Here is a 21,408-nt window from a genome sequence, read left to right on the forward strand (position 1 = left end):
AAATAGAGATTACTTATAAGAGAAAAGCCATCATGGAACCACTGGATTTCTTATTTGCAGCATCAAAAGGTAGAAGACAATAAGAGAATATTTATAGACTACTGAGGGACGGTTGTACTCAGCCAACACATCATTCTCCTATCTGTTTGAAAAAATACATTTTCACATATGCAGGGGATCAGAGTTTATTACCTACATATTCTACCTGAAGAAAATAATTTGAAGAGTTCTCTGTATTATGTTGAATGAAATAAGTCAGAAAGATATCATGATTTCATTCATATGTGGAATTTAAGATAGAAAACAGATGAACATAGGAGAAAGGAAGGAAAAATAAGATACAAACAGGGAGACAAAAATGATAAGACTCTTAACTGAGAACAAACTGAGAGTTGATGGGGGTGGGAAGTTGAGGGGGGATGGGGAATATTAAAATGGTTGATAAAATTTGTAACACAAATGTTTAGAAAATAGTAAGGATTCTTGAAATAGAAGAGCAATACTAAGTAAACTAACAGGCTATAACTAAAACCATATCATATCAAAAAACAGTATGTAGAAGGGTGGGGAAGTAAAAACACTCTGACTTTTGCCTTGCTAGGGAGAAGGACTGTGCAAATGTAGTGTCTTGGTGGGGAAGGGATATTGTCATGTTAATTTGCTGAGATAGTAGGATGGAAAACAAATGAAATTTTGTCATTGGTTGTGGGAAAAAAGTATGAATGGTAATTTTGGCCAATTAGAAAAAATGAAATAAGAGTAAAAAGAAACTGAAGAAAGTCCAAAGCAAACCAAATCAAAGTACATTACAGATCTTCCTTGAGTGAGGACTTCCCTGATAGACCAAAAGTCTGTCTTTCTCTTTCTCTTTCTCTTTCTTTTCTTTTCTTTTCTTTTCTTTTCTTTTCTTTTCTTTTCTTTTCTTTTCTTTTCTTTTCTTTTTCTTCCTTCCTTCCTTCCTTCCTTCCTTCCTTCCTCCTTCCTTCCTTCCTTTAAGTTTTGAGAAAGAGATAGAGAGCAAGTGCAGAAGGGACGGAGGGAGAGGGAGACAGAATCCCAAGCAGGCTCTGTGCTTTTAGCACAGAGCCTAATGTGGGGCTCAAACTCATGAACTGTGAGATCGTGACCTGAGCAGAAACCAAGAGTCAGACACTTAATCAACTGAGCCACCCAGGTGCCCAGACCAAAGTGTTTCTTATATCTAACCTCCTGAACATCATAGCTTAGCCTAGCTTAACATAAATGTGCTCAGAACACTTACATTAGCCTACAGTTGGGCAAAAATTATCTAACAGAAAGGCTGTTTTATAATAAAGTGTTGAATATCTCATGTAATTTATTGAATGTTGTACTGAAAGTGAAAACCAGAATGGTTGCGTGGTTACAGGATGGTTGTCAGTGTGTTGGTTGTTTATCCTTGTGATGGTGTTGGCTAACCGGGAGCTGTGGCTCCCCGCTGCTGCCCAGCATCACCCCAAAGGATCATACTACATATCACTAGCACGAGAAAAGATCCAACTTCAAATCTGAAGTGTGGTTTCTATTGAATATGTATTGCTTTTGCACTGTTGTCAAGTTGAAAAATCCTAAGTCAAACCATTGTTCATCAGGGACCATCTGTATTTATTTCAAAGAGGAATTTAAAGTCCTTTAATGGTACAATATGAAGTGTTATGAAATGAGAAAAGACTTCATTTTAGAGAAAGACTGGTCAAAGTGGTTCGTACTCAACAACATAACATCTAAATATATAAGTTAAAAATTCTATTAATCGATGACTTGGATCCCTCATGAGAATAGCCTTTATGTGATCAGTGATTAAAATTCTCATGTATCTTGGGGCACCATGGTGGCTCAGTCAGTTAAGTGTCTGACTTTTTTTTTTTTTTTTTTTTAATGTTTATTCTTTGAGAGAGAGAGAGAGAGAGACAGAGTGTGAGCGAGGGAGGGGCAGAGAGAGAGGGAGACACAGAATCTGAAGCAGACTCCAGGCTCTGAGCTGTCAGCACAGAGCCCGATGCAGGGCTCAAACTTGTGAACTGTGAGATCATGTCCTGAGCCAAAGTCGGTTATTCAACCAACTGAGCCACTCAGGTGCCCCATGTATCTGACTCTTCATTTCAGCTCAGGTCATGATCTCACAGTTCCTAAGATTGAGCCCCGTATTGGACTCTATGGTGACAGCATGGAGCCTGCTTGGGATTCTCTCTCTCCCACTCTCCCTCTGCCCCTCCCCTGCTCTCTCGCTCTCAAAATAAATCATTAAACTTTAAAAAAAAATCCTTATGTATCTTGAAGAATTTCCCTGTTGCAAATTATTCTACAACCTTAATTTTCTGTATGCTTTTTATCTGCTGAAAGCTGAGTAAATTTGAGAAAGATAATAGGTTTGTAAACAAGTTTACTTTCAAATTCTTTGCCTGGAAGCATCTAGACAGAATTTTGTGTGCAAAAGAGAGTATTTTACATCTGAAAACTAAGCATTTCAAGTTAAAACAATTTTAGTGTTATAGGTGGCAGTAGGGAAGAGTTACTGGAGTTTTATTTCCATTTTGGTAGTATGAATGAATGAATTACAAAATTACAAGATTTTGTAGTTGGTTTTATAGAGTTGTGTATTATTTGTAGGAACCTCAATTTTCTGGCAGTTTTGCAAATTATCTACTCTGTGTATAGCAAAAACTTGTTTTTCAGCTTTATAAAAATAATATTTTAAGATTAAGAACAGACCATATATAAAAGTAGACTTTGGGACTAACTTTTAACTCTCTTGTTAAGAGTTTTGAGTTTGTGACACATATACACATATTAATAACTACTAATGTTTGTAAAATGTTTTACAGTGACTAATACATATATTTTATATGTTTTATCTTAGTGCATATAATACAAGTGGTAACACCCATACTTGAGTTGTCCATTCTGATCCAGTGATTCATAGATCTTACCCAATGTCAAAATTTTGCTAATGATTCAAAGAATACAGGCAAGCACGAAGTGCAGATGGCATATTCTTTTTTTGGAGGAGCCCGAGACTGTCAGACACAGATTCCAAAAATGTCCTTTTCTTTTGCAATAGGACATGTTATAGTTTTGGATTAACAGAACAGTTTTGAGCATTGTGTGCAAAAAAACCCCCCTTTTTTTGCACAAAAGAAATTGTTTTGGTTTTGGAACTCCTCTGTTTTATATTGTCTTTATTACACAGCTTACTTGACTACTTCCCATTTTATAGCCATAAATTAATAAATCCATAATGTTAGGCGTATTTATGATAAGCAGTCAAGATAGTTGAGCTATATCTTGCGAACAGCACTTTCTAGATAGGTATTCTTTGGTATTTTTCTGCTAGTAAATGCCATTGATAGGTTTATAGGGCTACCCTCTGGTTTTAGGTCATTAGTGTTTTATTTATTGGGATCCATTGTTGAGATGGATCATTTAGGTCATTAGTGTTTTATTTATTGGGATCCATTGTCTTTCATTTACCCTTCCCCAGTTGGGAGAGTGTATTACTAGCTTCCTGTTAACCCTTTCCTTCCTAATGCATAAGAGTGGTGGAGTTGGTTCTATTTAGAAAATTTTGCTAGAGTAATCTCTAAACATTTTCCTTTATAAATTATCAGTATTCTCAGTTTTGGGGGTTCATGCTTGAGAAAATGAGCAATTAAAATGGATACCTGATAATGCTGTTTAATTTCTTCAGGGTTTATATTGCTAAGTATTAAGAGGGATAACAGGCTATCCCTAAATCATAAATAGTTGCTTTGATTATTTCATATTAACATCATGTTTCTTCATAAGAATCTTTAGGTATATATTCAAAACTGCTGTCCCTTTACTGGAAATTTGAGTTAATAGAAACTAAGGTTGGAGTTGGAAAGATTTTATTAAGAACTTAAAGCTACTTCAGTTTAGTATGTTAAGTCACCTGAGGGTATGGATCCATTTGCCATTAACAAGAAGAGTATATCATGGTTCTATTCATTGTGTTTTCCGTAACTATTCTTTTTTTTTTTTTTTAATTTTTTTTTTCAATGTTTTTTTTATTTATTTTTGGGACAGAGAGAGACAGAGCATGAACGGGGGAGGGGCAGAGAGAGAGGGAGACACAGAATCGGAAACAGGCTCCAGGCTCTGAGCCATCAGCCCAGAGCCCGACGCGGGGCTCGAACCCACGGACTGCGAGATCGTGACCTAGCTGAAGTCAGACGCTTAACCGACTGCGCCACCCAGGCGCCCCCGTAACTATTCTTGAAGTGTGGTTTACATGGGAAGAGCCCTCAAAGCTAGTAATAGATTTTTAAAAATATCCCCTCTAAAACTCTTATTCTTAGGGAAATTTGTTCAGTTACTAGGCCAAGAACTTAATTAAAACAAAAAACAAAAAACAACAAAAAAATCCCCTTACTATCGAAAAGCTGTTCTCAGTCTAAAAATTCATTTTTCAAGTAGACTTGTGAATAAGTCCAACAGTTTGCTGAGTTTACTTAGATCTTAGGAGAGGTGATAAGAAAATTAAACATGTCAAAAATTTGTAAGAATTTATACACCCAATGATTGTCTTTGGTAGTGAGATAAAGATTATCTTTGATCCTTTGAAAGGATCAAAGTCATAGAATAATAGGATTTTGAAATTGCTAGGACCTTCGAGCTCAATTAAACTGGCTCACTCATTTTAGAAAGAAGAAATAGTAAATGTATAGTTATTAGATCTAGCATATTATATCTGTTTCCTTTTGTTTTTCAATTCCATCTCTTAAAACCTATATGTGGGCCAAATGCCATAACTTTAAATATGCATCTTTGTTTCTTCATTCATATCCACAGGCCTCTCTCTGAGTTTTCTTTCAAAGATTGCACTGTATTTATTCACAGAGTAATTGTGTTTTGGATTTTGCTACTTGACCTTATTAAAGATGAATGAAAAAAAATTGGAAACAACTCCACAGCAGCGGAAACTTCCAGAATGGATGTCTATGCAGAATGAGAGATGTCATGTAGAAGAAAGAAAGGTATGCAGTTCACTAGTTCTTCTTTTGTTTTTTTTTGTTTTTTTTTAGTTTATGTTTGAGAGAACGAGAGAGAGAGAAAGTGCGTGAGCAAGTGGGGGAGGGGGAGAGAGAGAGAGAATCCCAAGCAGGCTCCTAGAGAACTCACGAATGGTGAGATCATGACCTGAGCTGAAATCAAGAGTCAAGCACTTAACCTACAGAGCCACCCAGGTGCCCCACCAATTCTTATTTCAGATGGGAAATTTAGTGAAATTTCACTGTAAATTGAGTCAGTCTTCACTTGTAAGTTTCAGGTCATTATTTTAATTACAGTTGCTGTTGTGTGATTTAACCACAACTACTTATTGAATGGTGGAATGGGATTAAATTTTAATTGGGCTTACAAAATGGGAATTCTTGCTGTGTACTTTACCTTTTTATCACATTTGTATGGTTAACCTTACTAGTATGTTCTAATTTAGATAATTTAGACAGTATTTACTATGGGAATTTTTGTGGGTATTAAGTTTAAGTTTTCATAGATTCAAGATCCACCAGCCAGTCTTTAGCATTTTAAGTCAACATTATTACATCTAGAATACAAATATAATTATAGAAAAACATTAATAAGTGCTCTTATGAAAATACATAGGATTATAAGTTTACAAATAAGCTCTTTAGAAAAATAATTTTATTATGGATGGCTTCATTTTTGCTACATTGTCCTTCTGACTTCATTAAGTCTCTAGAACATTAGTGATAAAACTTAGAACTATAATTTGAATGCTACACTGAACTTCATGATTTCCATAAACATTTCTTATTTAATGTGAACTTTATTTGTGCCTTTTGGAATTTTATTTAATTCAAGGCATCTGTTCAGAGGAGTATTTTTGAAGATGTTCTCCCCTTCTTAGAGTTCACTGGATCCATTGTTTATAGTTATGAAGCTAGTGATTGTTCTTTTCTGTCAGAAGATATTAGGTAAGAGATTTGAATTTCCTAGTTTCATTTGAAGATAACTGTTATGACAGTATTTGTCAGTATACTGAATTTTACAGTTAAGATATGTTCTATAGACAATTATTTCTACATGTGGAATATCACTTGACGAGTTCTAATTTTACATTAAAAAACCCTTAAAATCATTGGATTAAATGTGTAATGTGTACCTGTTTGTTCATTCATAAGCCTGTCTATTACTTTCGCTAAATTTTTGTTGCTTTTGCTACTTCAGATATATAGAACTATTTTTTTCAAAGTTTGTTTTATTTATTTTGAGAGAGAGCATGTGTATGTGAGTGGGGACAAGGGAGAGAGATGGAGAGAGAGCAGGCTCTATGCTATCAGCACAGAGCCCAACATGGGGCTCGATCCCATGACTGGGAGGTCATAACCTGAGCTGAAACCAAGAGTCAGATGCTCAATCAACTGAGCCACCCAGGTGCCCCCAGATATGTAGAACTATTGAAGACATTGTTAATTAATGTAAGACAAAAAAAATACAAGAATTATTCAACCTCCAAATGCTCCATTATATTTCATTAAAAATACCAACCTAGTAATATAGAATAGTGGTTGTGATCACCTCTCTTGCATTTAGTGAGCAAAAATTATAGTGAATGATTCTTAAAAAGAACATTAGAAATGACTGTTAGTATTTTTTTTAAGTTTATTTATTTTGACAGAGAGAAAGAGAGCACGTGGGGTAGGGACAGAGAGAGGGAGAGAGCCTTTCAAGCAGGCTCTGCACTAACACAGTGCAGAGCCTGATGTAGGGCTTGAACTCACAAATCATGAGATCATGACCTGAGCCTAAATCAAGTTGGATGCTTAATGATTGAGCCCCCCAGGTGCCCTAACTGTTAGTATTTTTTTTTTTTTTTCAGTTTATTTACTTAGAGCCAGTGGGGAGGGACAGAGAGAGAGGGAGAGCAAGAATCCCAAGCAGGCTTTATCAGTGCAGAGTCCAGTGTGGGCCCAGAACTCACAAACGGTGAGATAATGGATGACCTGAGCCAAAACCAAGAGTCGGACACTTAGCTGACTGAGCACCCAGGTGACCCCGGACTGTTAGTATTTTTAAAAATTGACTTGTTAAATTAGTACTCTGCATTAATACAATGTAAGGCACTTGAAGCATTTTATAAGGGGAAGTAGTAGAGAATTCATTCAGATCTTCTTTGAAGTTGTTACACTTTTTATTTTTTTTAACTGTTATACATTGCAGTGGTTAAAAGAAGCAGAGTTAAGTTTAGCTATTTATTATTATCTCCTGGTGGTAGATGAAGTCTAGAAATAGTATTCAGGTGTCCTCACTCCTACTGCATACAGTTAATTGGCCACTTTTGGGTCTCATTATATAGAACAAAATTTGTCTCACAGAGAAAGTAAAATTTGTCATTTACGATTGTATATTAACTCCACCATGTTAACAGTGCTATAGCATGTCGTATCTGAAGGCAGTAAGCATAAGTGATTTGAGGAATGTAGTTCTGAGAAATTCTGTGTGTGTTAGGAAAGACAGGCAGGTTTGTTTTTAGCCTCTACTGGCCACCTTAAAGATTTTTGCTATCACAGGTTTTCAACCATTAGATTATGATGTGCCAGGGGCACCTAGGTGGCTCAGTCAGTTGAGTATCCGGCTTTGGCTCAGGTCATGATCTCACTGTCTGTGAGTTCGAGCCCCGCGTCAGGCTCTGTGCTGACAGCTTGGAGCGTGGAGCCTGCTTCGGATTCTGTGTCTCCCTCTCTCTCTGCTCCTCCCCAGCTCATGCCTTGTCTCTCTCTTTCCCTCAAAAATAAATAAACATTAAAAAAATTAGATTATGATATGCCTTTCTATAGTGCAGTTTGTCTTAATCCTGCTTGGGGTTTCATTGAGCATTTTGGGTGTGTGGCTTTATAGTTTCATCAAATTTAAAACATTACTTTAGATTTTTGTTGTGTTGTTCCCATCCTGTACTCTCTTCTCCTTCTGGCAGCCTCTATACACATAGGTTGGATTGCTTAATCCTGTGTCACTGGTCTCTCCCCTTTCAGTCTTTTATTGTTTCCTTAATTCTTTTTATCTCTGTGCTTCAGTTTGAATAGTTCCTTCTGCTATGTCTGCAATTTCGCTTTTTTTCCTTTTGTAGTGTCTATCATCCCATCCTGTAAATTTTTCATTTTATTGTATTTTTCATCTCTAGAAGTTAGTTTTGTTTCTTTTTAAAAATATCTTCCATTTTGGCTCTCATCATATTCATGTTTTCTTTTAAATATTTGAACATATTCATATTTATAATGCTTGTTTTAGTGTGCTTACGTGTTAATTCAGTTATTTCAGTTATTTTATTTTTTTATGAAATGATTTTTATCCTGGTTAGGGGTCACATCTTCCTGTTTTATCCTAATGGCTGGCAATTTTGATTGGACATTGTGATTTTACCTTGTTGAATGTTGGATTTGCTTTTTTTCAAAGAAAGGAGCTTTGCTCTGTTAAACAGTTAAGTTACCTGAAGACCAGCTTTTACCTTTTGAGCCTTATTTATTTTGTTATTTATATTTTATTTTTTTAAATTTCTTTTTGGGAGAGCACAAGTGGGGGAGGGACAGAGACAGGAGGACAAAGGATCTAAAGCAGGTTCTGCACTGACATGCTGACAGCAATGAGCCCGATGTGGGGCTCGAACTCAGGAACTAAGATCATGACCTGAGCCAGAGTCGGATGTTCAGCCGACTGAGCCACCTGGCTGGATGCCCTGAGCCTTTAGTTTTAAGCTTTGTTAGGGTAGGTCTTTAGAAGTCTTTACTCTGGGAGTAATTTAGCACTATAATAAGGTGTGACCAGTCTGGCCTTTTTGCTGACTGCCCCAGGTGATCAACAGGAATCTCTGCTGTGGCTTTTCAGAACTTTAGTGCCTCTTCCCAGTATGGTAAGCACTAGGAATTGTTCATCTGATGATTCCCTGGTTGTTCTTTGTTCAGTTTCTTTTTTTTTTTTTTTTTTTTAATTTTTTTTTTCAACGTTTATTTATTTTTGGGACAGAGAGAGACAGAGCATGAACGGGGGAGGGCAGAGAGAGTGTCCAGTTTCTTTCTTACCTAGCTCCCTTTTCTCCAGAAACCACCCACAGCTTCTGGGTCCTCTGTGTCTTTGGCTCTGAACTCTGTCTCCCTGACTCAGTGCTCTGCTCTGGATTCTCCTCCCTGTTCTGTTGTCTGGAAAGTGTTCCACATAGAAAACAAGGGCAACAGTGGGGCTCCCCCCCCATTGTTTCCCTTCCCTCAGGGAGCAGATTCCTTTACCGCCTATTGTTCAGTGTCTGAAAACTATTGTTTACCTATTTTGTCCAATTTTCTGTTTGTTCATAGAGGAAACATATGTCTGATCCCTGGTACTCCATCTTGTCCCAAAGCAAAGTTTGAGATTTTTTTTGTTATGTACATTTTTAATTTTTAAAAATTGTAAAAAGGGCAAATGTAAACAGTAATGGAAAATAATATAACAAACCCCATATTCCTCCCACATAGCTTTAGCAAATCTTAATATCTGTTTTTTTTCCAAATCTCTACTAAGAAATGTTACAATGAAATACAGCTGAAGCCCCAGGTATGTCCTTCGTGATTCTCCCCTCCACAGCCCCCTGAGATAACTTCTATCATGAGTTTAGTGTTTAGCATTCTGTCATATGTTACATGTTTTCTGTTATATCTATACATTTTTTTTTTTAGAGAGAGAGAGCGTGTGCAGGTGAGTGTGCGTAAGGGGGGGTGGGGCAGAAGGAGAGGGAGAGAATCTTAAGCAGTCTCCACATTCAGTGAAGATGTTGCACTGCACTTGTGGGCACTTGATGTCCTGACTGTGATGTCTTGACCTGAGCCAAAGTCAGACGCTTAACCGTCTGAGCCACCCAGGCGCACCTGCAGTGAACATTCTTAAACATCTGTCTGGTTGTGCACATATGAGAGTTTGATACATTTATGAGAAAAACTTGCAGGGAACAGTGTTTGTACATCTTCAGCTAAGAGGATTTTACTAATTTAACGTTCACCAGTATATGAACGGTCCCACTGGTAGATATCTTTATTTGATATTGTGAGGCTTGAATTATTGCCAGTCATATATTTATGAAATTGTATTGATAAATTTGCATCTGATTTTGAGTGAGATTTTTTGTCTTCACATTATTTACTTGGATTTATTGGCCATTTGGGTTTTCTTTTGGGAATTGCCTGTTCATATATTTCATTTTCTTTATTTTACTGTATTATCTTTTTCTTAGGGACTTTTCAAGGAATTTTTAAGATTTTCTGGCTATTCATTATCAGTTATTTGTATTATAGATATCTTCTACCATATGTGGTTTGTGTTTTAATTTTTTTGAATGCAGAAGTTAAAATTTTAATGTATTTAATTTATACTATTTTTTCCCCCTTTAGCATGAGTCTGTCTTTTGGAGATGTGGTAGGATTTGACATGGAATGGCCACCAGTATACACTCCAGGGAAGCAGGGCAGAGTTGCACTGATTCAGTTATGTGTGTCAGAGAGCAAATGTTACTTGTTTCATATTTCTTCTATGGCAGGTTGGTATCTCTTTTCTTTGTTTCGTTTTTTAACTTTTTAAACTTTATATTTTTTAATACAAACTTTGTATTTTTTAAACTTTATATGGTTGATAGTTGTATTATGTCAACTTTATCCCTATAAAATTAAGCTTTTGAATTAGCTGCTGCTTCTTTCATTGGTTTATATTCATTCATTCATTTACTCCTTTATTTCTTTAAATATTTATTTTTATTTTGTTTTTTTAAATTTATTTTTGAGACAGAGACAGAGTGACAGAGGAGGGGCAGAGAGAGAGGGAGACACAGAATCTGAAGCAGGTTCCAGGCTCTCAGCTGTCAGCACAGAGCCCAATGCAGGGCTCAAACTCATGAACTGTGAGATCATGACCTGAGCCGAAGGTGGACGCCTAACTGACTGAGCCACCCAGGCACTCCTATTTTATTTTCTTAACTAGGTTCCACTCCCAGCATGGAGCTCCAATGTGGAGCCTGATGCAGGGCTTGAACTCATGACCATGACATCATGACCTGAGCTGAAATCAAAAGTTGGAAGCTTAACTGACTCAACCACCCAGGCAGTCACCCCTTTTAATTAATTAATTATTATTATTATTTTCTTATTTATTTTTATTTTATCATTTACTTTTATTTTTATTTTTATTTTTTAACTTGAAATTTATTGAAGTATTCATTTTCCACCTGTCTCATTCATATCCGTATTTTTTTTTTTTTAAAGATTTATTTTGAGAGAGAGCACAAGCAGGGGAGGGGCAGAGAGAGAGAGAGAGAGAGAGAGGGAAAGAGAGAATCCCAAACAGGCTCTGTGCTATCAGTACATGAGAAACATGAGATCATGATATGAGCCCAGATCAAGAGTCAGACTTGCTTAGCCGACTGAGCAACCCAGACGCCCCTCATATCCCTCTTTTATTTAATGTTTACAACATTCCCGTCAGGCATTGATATTATTCCTGTTTTAAATAATAGAGAACTGAAATTTAGAGAGGCTAAATGATCTGGAATATACTGTTAGTGTTAGCAGAGGAAACATTCAAACTAGTTGTTTTTGTTATTTGTCAGGATTTTGCTTTAGGTAAGAAAGGAAATACTCAAGATGAATGTGCTTCTGAATTTAAGCTTAACATAAATATAAATTTAAATATAAACATAGAGTGTGTAAGAAGTAGGAAAGAAATCAATAATACTTGAAAGGACCTATGGAAATAATAATAAAATGTTACAGTTTTTCCTCAGGGATTAAAAATGTTGCTTGAAAATGAAGCAATTAAAAAAGCAGGTGTAGGAATCCAAGGAGATCAGTGGAAACTTCTAAAGGACTTTGACATCAAATTGAAGAGTTTTGTGGAGCTGACAGATGTTGCTAATGACAAGGTAGGCATAAGGCATGCACTTTTGATGAGCCTGGGTGTTAAGTGTTGATTCACCATATTACACACCTGAAACTAATATTACACTGTATGTTAACTAACTGGAATTTAAATAAAAAATGGGTAGATGTAATACATATATTATTTTCATAAAGAAGATAAATTTGTGTTTCACCGAATGTCCTGTCTATCTGAATGTTAGATATTTTGAAAAAAATAATTTAAGCCGTATGTTAGTGTAACACTAAAGAAGTCACAAATGAGTATTCCAAAATGAAAACCTTTAGTTCTAACCTGTTACCTTAGCAAAGTTGCTTTAAGCTGGTTCCCCCCCCCCCCCCCCCCCCCCCCCGCATTTAGTACTCTTTGACTTTGTTTCATATATTTGCAAATTTAAGTATTGTATTTTAAGTTTTTCTCATTGATCCATTTATACCAATAATTTTTTTTAAGGGAAAACATAATGTAGCTCTTGTGGAATGATGCTTAGTGGAAGTTTGGCCATCAATTCCATCACTCTTATTTCACTTATTTTATTAATGTAGTCATTAGGTTGAATTCTCATGTTTGGCCAAGTATTCATTGGACTAGGTAGAAAGCCTACCAACCTATCTAACTTTTTTCCATTATAGTCCAAGAATTTTAACACCTACATTAGGGAAACTCCAGAGTTAAATTCATATAATATGGACTGCAAATGAGGTTTTTAATGATGGTAAGTTTATCAAGGACTATCTCTGCTAAATATACTATATATATATATATATATACACTATATATAAATATACTATCTATTTTAGTATAACATTTCCAATTTTATTTGTGACTTCGTCAGTTGGTGGTATCTAGGAGTACCTGAAAATGGAAATAATTTTTTGCAGTGTTGATCTTTCATTACTTCTAGCTGAAATGTAAAGAGACCTGGAGCCTCAATGGTTTGGTTAAACACCTGTTTGGCAAACAGCTTCTGAAAGACAGGTCTATCTGCTGTAGCAACTGGAGTAATTTTCCTCTTACTGAAGATCAGAAACTGTATGCAGCCACTGATGCGTATGTATGTACCAAAGTTCTTTAGACTATGATGTATTTTTTAAACTTTATAACAAATCACTGTAGAAAAATTTTGTTGTAACAGTTGCACAAACTCAAATATTTTATTTTATTTTTTAATTTTTTTAACATTTGTTTATTTTTGAGAGAGTGAGACAGAGCACGAGCAGGGGAGGGGCAGAGAGAGAGGGGGGACATAGATTCTGAAGTGGGCTCCCGGCTCTGAGCTGTCAGCACAGAGCCTGATGCGGGGCTCAAACTCACGGACCTCGAGGGGTGCCTGGGTGGCTCAGTCGGTTAAGCGGCCGACTTCCGCTCAGGTCATGATCTCGCAGTCTGTAGGTTCAAGCTGTGCTGACAGCTCAGAGCCTGGAGCCTGTTTCAGATTCTGTATCTCCCTCTGTCTCTGACCCTCCCCTGTTCATGCTCTCTCTCTCTCTCTCTCTCTGTCTCAAAAATAAATAAATGTTAAGAAAAAAAAATTTTTTTTTAAATAAAAAAAAAAACTCACGGACCGCGAGATCATGACCTGAGCTGAAGTCGGATGCTTCAACGACTGAGCCACCTAGGTGGCCGCAACTCAAATATTTTAAATCAGGTTGGCATTAATTGTCATGAAGCCAAAATAATGTCCAGTTTGTATGTAAAAAATGTAATCTCTCTGAAAACATGGAATAGTAATAAGCCCAGGCTGAGTAAACAACAAATGGTATTGATGATGTATTTGATTTATAAGCAGCTTAAGAATAAAAATAGTTTCTATACTGAAACTGGCCTTATTTCTTATATTTATATTTAAAACATGCTAAAAATTTAAGTAAATTGCCTCCAAATTTAGCTTTCCACTGCTGTCAGATGTATTTTCATATTTACATATTTGTACATCATGAAATTTGGACTTATCTTTATAGCATTATTTGTTTTTTGTCTTTGTTTTTTCAAGAAATACATCTTGTGTCACAGTGGATTTCTTATTCCCTAATTTATACGTTTATTTGTAGATGAATATATTGTTGTTTTCCTTTTTGCATCCGTTTTTAGGCATGGAGCCACCATTTTTTTATAAACAAAAAATTCAGTTTTTTTCAGGAGATAGGGTGTAATTTTCCTTTATGTTCTGTTAATAAAGTGGGTTTTTTTGTTCTTTTTTTTTTGTTTTTTGAGAGAGAGTGACTTGAGCCAAAGTCAGATGCTCAACTGGCTGAGCCACCCAGGCATTCCCCTTTATGTTCTGTTAAAAAAAAAAAAAAAATTGTAAAACTTGAGAAATTGTGCAAGTTCTGTAGCATTTTTATTCATGATAATTCAGTGTGAGTTTGTTGTTCCTCTTAACAGTGCCTTGAGTGAGGGCTGTTCATATGTCGACATTCCCAGCTGATTTAGTGAGATATGGGGAAGTGGATATGTGTTGTCAAAGTAGATTTTTCTTACTTGTTTGTGTTTTGTTGGAGTCTACTTATAAGTTATTTGATTTGGATAACTCCTTGTAATATTGAATGCTAAAAAGTAAAAACTTTGAACGTTTATTTTAGGGCACAAGTCACTTGCTTTCTCTGTTCTCATAATCAGTAAGGTGATTTAATGAAGGCATAGATCTTTGTGTAACATAATAAGTTGAATGCAGCCTTTTAGGTGCTTTGTGAGTCACTACTGTGGATTTTTCTAAAGATGGGACATATAGCTTCATTTTTAAAAAAAATTTTTTTAACGTTTATTCATTTTTTGAGAGACAGAGAAAGAGCACAAGTGGGGATGTGGCAGAGAGAGAGGGAGACAAAGAATCTGAAACAGGCTCTGGGCTCTGAGCAGTCAGCATAGAACCTGACACGGGGCTCAAACTCACGAATCATGAGATCATGACCTGAGCTGAACTCAGACACTTAACTGACTGAGCCTCCCAGGCACCTCATTCATTTTGGTTAGTTTTAGCAAAAATAACTTCTCTGTTTTGTTTTGTTTTTGTTTTTTTTTGTAGGCTGGTCTCATCATTTATCGAAAATTAGAGAATTTAAGTGATGCTGTGCAAATGTTTGCTATAAAAAAAGGTATGTGATGATCTAAAAATAAAAGAAAATTTGAATGTGCTCTTTTGTGAGGTTTATCTCCAAAAAGTCAATATTCACACGTGTGCAATCTATTTAGTATTGTTACAGCCTCTTGAGTGTCTGAGCCATGCTGATATTAGGGTGTGAGATCTGTCTGGCCAGAGATTAGAGTTTCAGGCATGTACTACTTTGTCACATTGCACTTCATTAGGCTTCTTCAGCTGGGGCTTTGTGGCTTTGATAATATCAGTGATACAGCCAGTTATCTCCCAGGCTGGAGATGATGTACATCCTTGCTATAAATATTTGAAGTGTACCAGTTACTTCATAGTGTCCTGGTTTAAATTTCTAAATTTTCTCTAGGGTAGGATAACCACTGTTTTTCTCCAGAAAGAATGACTACTTTGTTCAACTTCAGTGCTTTTCTTAGCTGTCTTGATAGGTCAGTGATAACAGACTTACATGGATAGTGGAAGAATGTGGGTTTCCATGTCAAAAAAGCCAAAGGGGAATCTATGCCATGTGACTTGAGATGTACGTGGTTCCCCATGTTTGAAATGTAGATGATAGCTAAATATCTATCACAAGCATAGAATACTTGTGAGCACTAAGAGGGACAGAATATTCCATGCACCTATATTGATTTGTATAGAGTTGTTATTCCTATTCTTGTAGCTTCTTTGGAGATAGAAAACAGTTGTGTTTAAGATGTTAATTAAAATAGTGATTTTGTTAAATAAGTTTAAAGATATGGCATGATCTCACTTAAAATTATATTGTACCCTTTATACGTGCCATTGAGAAGGGATCCATATCCTCTGTGGTAGACCCTCCTTCTTTACCTATTAAGGTAGAAGTCTCCTTATGCTTTCTTTCTTTCCCTGGAAAGCCACTGCTAATGAATGCTTGCTGACTCTCTATAGCCAAAGGTACTGTGGCTAGACATTACCTTGATTAACTGAGCACATGATACGTTTTTGAAGCTGATCTGGAGAATAATATAGAATTTATTTAAATCATAACAGACTTAAATGCAACAGAGAGGATTCATGGTTTTTTGAGTTTGTGGTTTGTGGAATTACTTCTAGTTTATGCTTGTAATTTTGTCCCCAATTAAAATGTTTCCAAGAGATGTGTAAGATATTTCTTATTAAGTAACATATAAATTGCCACTAGAAGTCCTGGTATCTGTGTACCTGTCATTGCAATACTGCATTCTTTGACTCTCACTTTTATTCTTTATTGTATTACGTGTGTGTGTGTGTATTGTGACATCTAAGGTGAAATACTTTGACTAGGATCCTAGTGAATTGTAATGAAGATTACTACTCTTTATTTTTTTCTCCCTCACTGGCTTCCTATTATGAAGCCAGAGTTATGCCAGCCTCATTGTCCTTTAATTTCCTTGGTGTATTTATAGATGATATTTTCAAATGACCACTTTTGGTTGTAAGATGGTATTTTTTCTTCTTTTTTAAAGAATTACAGTGGATTATAACATGAGAAAACAAAAGGATATTTGCACATTGTTTCTCACTGTTAAAATAGTCATTTATCCCAGGATGGTAGCTAATAAACACTAAATGATATAGCAGGTAAAAATGCACTTATTCATTCATTAAAAATTGTTGACCACTTTATGATGTGGAGTTACAGTAGTGAATAAGACAGTTATGATCTGCTTCCTGACAGGGAGACCTACATTTCTTAGGGGCTATAGAGATGAACAGAAAAAGGCAGTTGCAGTATAGGGAGAGGAGTCTTAGGATGTGGGAAAACAAGGCACTTTGGTTAGCACCTAGGAGAGTCGTCCAATGCATATTGTGGAAGTATTGCAGGGTTTCCTGCAGAGAGTGATGTTTCATGTACACCCTGAAATAGGAACAGGAGTTAGGTAGCTGAAGAGTAGAGGAAAAGTGTCACAGGCACAGGGAATAGCAGGTACAGAAAGAGATCATAGTATCTATAGGCAACTGAAACTAGTTCACTATGGTGAACTGTTGAGTATGACGAGTGAGGGATGAAGAGGAAGCAGACCAAGGGAAGCAGATAGGCCATGTTTACATTAGGAGTTTACATTTCCTCCTAAGAATTAGAGTTTTAAACAGGAGTGACATGAGTAACATTAAAAAAAAAAAGAATAACTTGGGCTGTAGAGTCGAAAATGAATTGTGGGAGGGCAAGGGTCATAGTGGGAAAACTTGTTAGGAGGCTGCAAGAGCAATCCAAGGGATAGGGGGTGGTGGCCTGGCTTGGATGGTTGTATTGAGGATGGAGAGAAGGAGATAGATAAAAATACATTGAATAGAGCAGTAGAATCAGCAGAATTTGGTGTGATGATGAGAGCCATGCATCAAGGATCATTCCTATGTTGTTGGCATGAGCAACAGGGATGAAACCCATTGAAGAGAAGGAGCAAGATTTGGAGCTGAGGAGTCAAACAGCTGATTTTAGATGTCTTAAAGGGAGGATGGCTGTGAGATAGCAGGTGTGGGTGGCCAGGCAGCACTTAGATATCCAGGCTGTATCTCAGAGGATGGTTTTAGTTAGAGAGAAAGAATTGAGAGTTAAAGGGGCCCCTGGGGGTGGCTCAGTCGGTTGAGTGTCCGACTTTGGCCCAGGTCATGATCTCACGGTTCATGAGTTCGAGCCCCACGTCGGGCTCTGTGCTGACAGCTCAGAGCCTGGAACCTGCTCCAGATTCTGTGTCCCCCTCTCTCTCCACCCCACCCCTGCTTGTGCTCTCTCTCTTTCAAAAATGAAGAAACATAAAAAAAATAAAAGAATTGAGAGTTAGAGATAAAGGACTGGGACTAAGAATTTTGAGGAACTCTTAGTATTTAATGTTTGCATGATGGGGGGTGGACAGCAAAGGAGTTGCCATAGGCAGAGAAGAAAATTAGGAGGTTTGATGTGCAGAAAGCCAAGTGAAGAGCATGTTTTAAGTAGGAGGAGCTATCTCTTAGTACGTTCTGCTGAGAGTTTGAGAAACTGAGGACTTAGAATTAATCACTAGTTTTGGCAACGTGTTAGTTGTTTGTAACCTTTTTACTCCAACAGCTTTGGTGTACTGAGTGACAAAAGAGTATTCCAGGGAGAGAGTGGTTATTTGTGCATTGTGCTACTAAAACAGAAAAGGGTCCCCAGGCTTTGGTAACAAGGAAGTGCTAAACCATAGCATGAGCAGAATGATGTGAATGGAAATCATATGAACATGATAGAGGACTTATTAGAGCTAAGAAACATGAGAAAGCATGTGTAAACAACTTTTTTTTAGATTGGTTTGGAAAGGGGATATTCATTCATATCACATATTTGATGGGTGTTTATCATGGGTCAGGTATAGTTTTGGTTGGTGGGAAAATGCATTGAACACAGGAGACAAGCGCTTCACTTCATTTCACAGAAATGAGGGAATGAGCCATGTGAATATCTGAGGGAAGAATGTAGCAGTCTTCGGAGGAAGAGCTGAGTGTCTGAGGGTGATTGCTTGCCTTATTTAAGGAGCAACAAGTATATGTTGTCGTTAAGCATCTGAGTTTGGCTCAGGTCCTGATCTCACAGTTTGTGAGTTCAAGTTCCACATCCCGTGAGCTCGAGCCCTGCTTCGGGTGAGCTTGTGCCCCGCTTCAGGTGAATGTGAGCCCTGCTTTGGGTAAAACACTAGCCCTGGGTGAGGCCCGCTTCTCTCTCTCTCTCTGCCCCTCATGAGATTCTCCCCCTCTCTCTCTTTTTGTCACTCTGCTCTTCACTTACTTGCACCCTCTCTCTCTCTCTCTCTCAAAAAAAAAAAAAAAAAAAAAAAGGACCAATGAGGATAACTGAAGCAAAATGCGTAAGGGTGAGAGTGGTAGAAAGTGAGGCTAGAAAAGTAGCTTGGGCCAGATCATTTAGGTCCTTATAGGTGATGAATGCATATTTTATTAAGATAAATACAAAGTAGAATGATGGGAAACCCAAGAGGATTTGGGACAGGAGAATGATATGCTTAAATTTTAATTTAAAAGGATTTTTTTTCTTTCTTTCTTTCTTTTTTTTGGCTGCTGTAAGAGGGCAAGTGATTAGGTAGGGAAGTCTATTAGGCTACTATAATAGTCCCAGCAAGAGATGACAATTAATTGTTTGGGTTAGGCTGGTAGCAGTAGAGATGGTGGGAAGTGGAAGGTTGTGTATATGTTTTGAAGGTATGTATTGTGAAGGATTTGCCGATGAATTCTCTGTAAGGGGTGAATTATAGAGACTGAGGACAATTAAGATATTTTGGTTGGATCAGCTGAGTGAATGGAAGGATCAGTTATGATAGGAAGGTCATAGGAAGAATGAGCTTGGGTGAGAAAAATCCAGGTTACAGTTTTGGATATGCTACATTTTAGATGCTTATTGATACCCAGGAACATTGTACTTGGAAGTGTGACTCGAGTTCAGGGGGAAGGGTGAGGTTGGAGATGTGACTTTGGGAATCATCAAGGTACAGATGGTAGTTAAAGCAGTGCAACGAGGAGCGCCTGGGTGGCTCAGTCAGTTAAGCCTTTGACTTCAGCTCAGGTCATGATCTCACAGTCTGTGAGTTCGAGCCCCGTATCAGGCTCTGTGCTGACAACTTGGAGCCTGCTTCGGATTCTGTCTCCCCCTCTCTCTGCCCCTCCCCTGCTCATGCTCTGTCTCAAAAATAAATAAAAACATTAAAAAATAAATAAAGCAGTGAAACAAGATGAGATGAAATAGAGAGTGAATAGAGAGAAAGCCCAAGTATTGATGTCAGGGGCACACCCACATTTAGAGATGAGGAAGAGGAGGAGAGTGCAGCCAAGAGGACCTGAGAAGGGGCAGCAGTGAAGGACAGAGGGAAACAGGTGTAGTGTTTGGAAGGCAAGTGAGGAATATGTTTATAAGGAAGAAGAAGTTATCAGCTGTTTTAAATACCTCTGAGTATTTGGGGGAGATGTGGAACTAGACCCAACAATTAGATTTGACAGTGTGGAGACCGTGGGTAACCTTTCCCAAAGCAGCTGTGCTGCATGGGTGGGGGTGAAGGCTTGGTTGGAGACAGATTAAGAGAAAATGGGAGTAGAAGGTTTGAGACAGTGCGTATGGACAACACTTTCATGGAATTTTGCTGTAAATGAGAGAAAATGCAGACTCATTAGCAGATTGGGGGTGGGCAGATGAGATAGTTTTCTTTTTGTATTTTCTTAGCGTAGTGAGAGGTGAAGTTGTTCCCCGAATGAAAGGAGGGGCAAGCAGGTGTTGGAGGCTTGGAGAGAAAGAAAGAGGTATGAAATGGTCATCTTGATAGTGGGAGAGTGGGAAATGTAGAATAATTAACAGTCATTACTTCAGTGGAGATCTGTGTTAAGAATTTAAAGCAAGCTGAGTCATCATGGCTGGGTTTTATTTTCATTTATATTAAACTCTTTGAGTATAGGCATCTAGTAGGTAAAAAAAGCTGGTTTTAATTAGGGTACGAGTTTTCCTACATAAGTACCATGGAGGGAGGAAGGAGCAAAAGAGGGGAGAGTCCAAACAGGGGAGTGATTACTAGAAAATGGGTAAGAAAGGAAAAAAAGACATGGTGGGGAGTGGATGTGGGAAGGATAGGTGTGTAAGGAAATTTTCATTCTGAAAGTGTGAAAGAACAGTTATATTGAGGAAGGCATTTTAGAAAGAAAGCCAGCATGCTGGTGTTTGGAGGATGGAATGCTTACAATTAAAGTTTGGAAGTAGTGACTTTATTGGCAATTATAAGGTCAAATGACTATAGGAATAGGTGGCTGAGGTCAGCTGAGGAAAAGATGGTTGGAAACGGAAGGATCAAAGCACTGAGAAGGCCACCCTTTTAGGCGGAACATCTGTGAGTGGTAATCACTAGGAATGACCACAGGAGTAGTAGTAAAGGGAAAGACAGTGAGCCAGGCAGTAAAACCTTCAGTGAATGAAAGGTTGTGATTTTGAGGTTACAAGGTGCAGCAAGCACGACTAGCAGATGGTGTAATCCCATGTCACATGCATCAGAGGAGCTGGACTTTTGAAGGACAAGAGAAGACAGTGAGGAAGTGTAAGAAATTCTAAGCAGGGGAAGGGTTTGGAAAGGAGGGCAGGTGTGGTGTGGATGGGGAACGATGCACCAGGCAGAATGAAGCTGAGGGTTTGGAAGATGATTGCTGATTGGAAAGGCTTGTATTTTATTTTGGTCCTAATAACTAGGGAAGTGAGGAATGGCAGTTGGCTAAGGTTATGTTTACCAAACTATTTTTCGTAAGTAACAGCCCAAGTGATGTTATGCTGATTTCCGATCTTGAAGTAATGTAGATGGGTTCAGATTCTCATTTCCACCGTCTTCTGATTAGGTTGATAACCACTGGTTGTAATATGTATGAAT

General features: G+C 37.5%; 1 protein-coding gene across 5 annotated transcripts in view; it reads left to right on the top strand.

Moving 5' to 3' along the window:
* WRN (WRN RecQ like helicase) overlaps positions 1-21,408 on the top strand; it is a 152,466-nt gene that overhangs the window by 33,916 nt on the left and 97,142 nt on the right. For 2 of the 5 annotated variants that reach the window (XM_030312307.2, XM_030312309.1), the window contains exons 2-7: positions 4,831-5,015; positions 5,866-5,978; positions 10,419-10,564; positions 11,790-11,938; positions 12,839-12,988; positions 14,960-15,029. In XM_030312307.2, coding sequence (XP_030168167.1) covers positions 4,920-5,015; positions 5,866-5,978; positions 10,419-10,564; positions 11,790-11,938; positions 12,839-12,988; positions 14,960-15,029 — 724 coding nt within the window. In that variant the 5' untranslated portion in view covers positions 4,831-4,919. Of the gene's footprint in view, positions 1-4,830; positions 5,016-5,865; positions 5,979-10,418; positions 10,565-11,789; positions 11,939-12,838; positions 12,989-14,959; positions 15,030-21,408 lie in introns of those variants that run through there. The other 3 variants (XM_030312308.2, XM_030312310.1, XM_030312312.1) reach the window with 3 other exon arrangements.

This window comes from Lynx canadensis, chromosome B1, assembly GCF_007474595.2.
Source record: "Lynx canadensis isolate LIC74 chromosome B1, mLynCan4.pri.v2, whole genome shotgun sequence".
In the NCBI taxonomy this organism is placed as follows: domain Eukaryota; kingdom Metazoa; phylum Chordata; class Mammalia; order Carnivora; family Felidae; genus Lynx; species Lynx canadensis.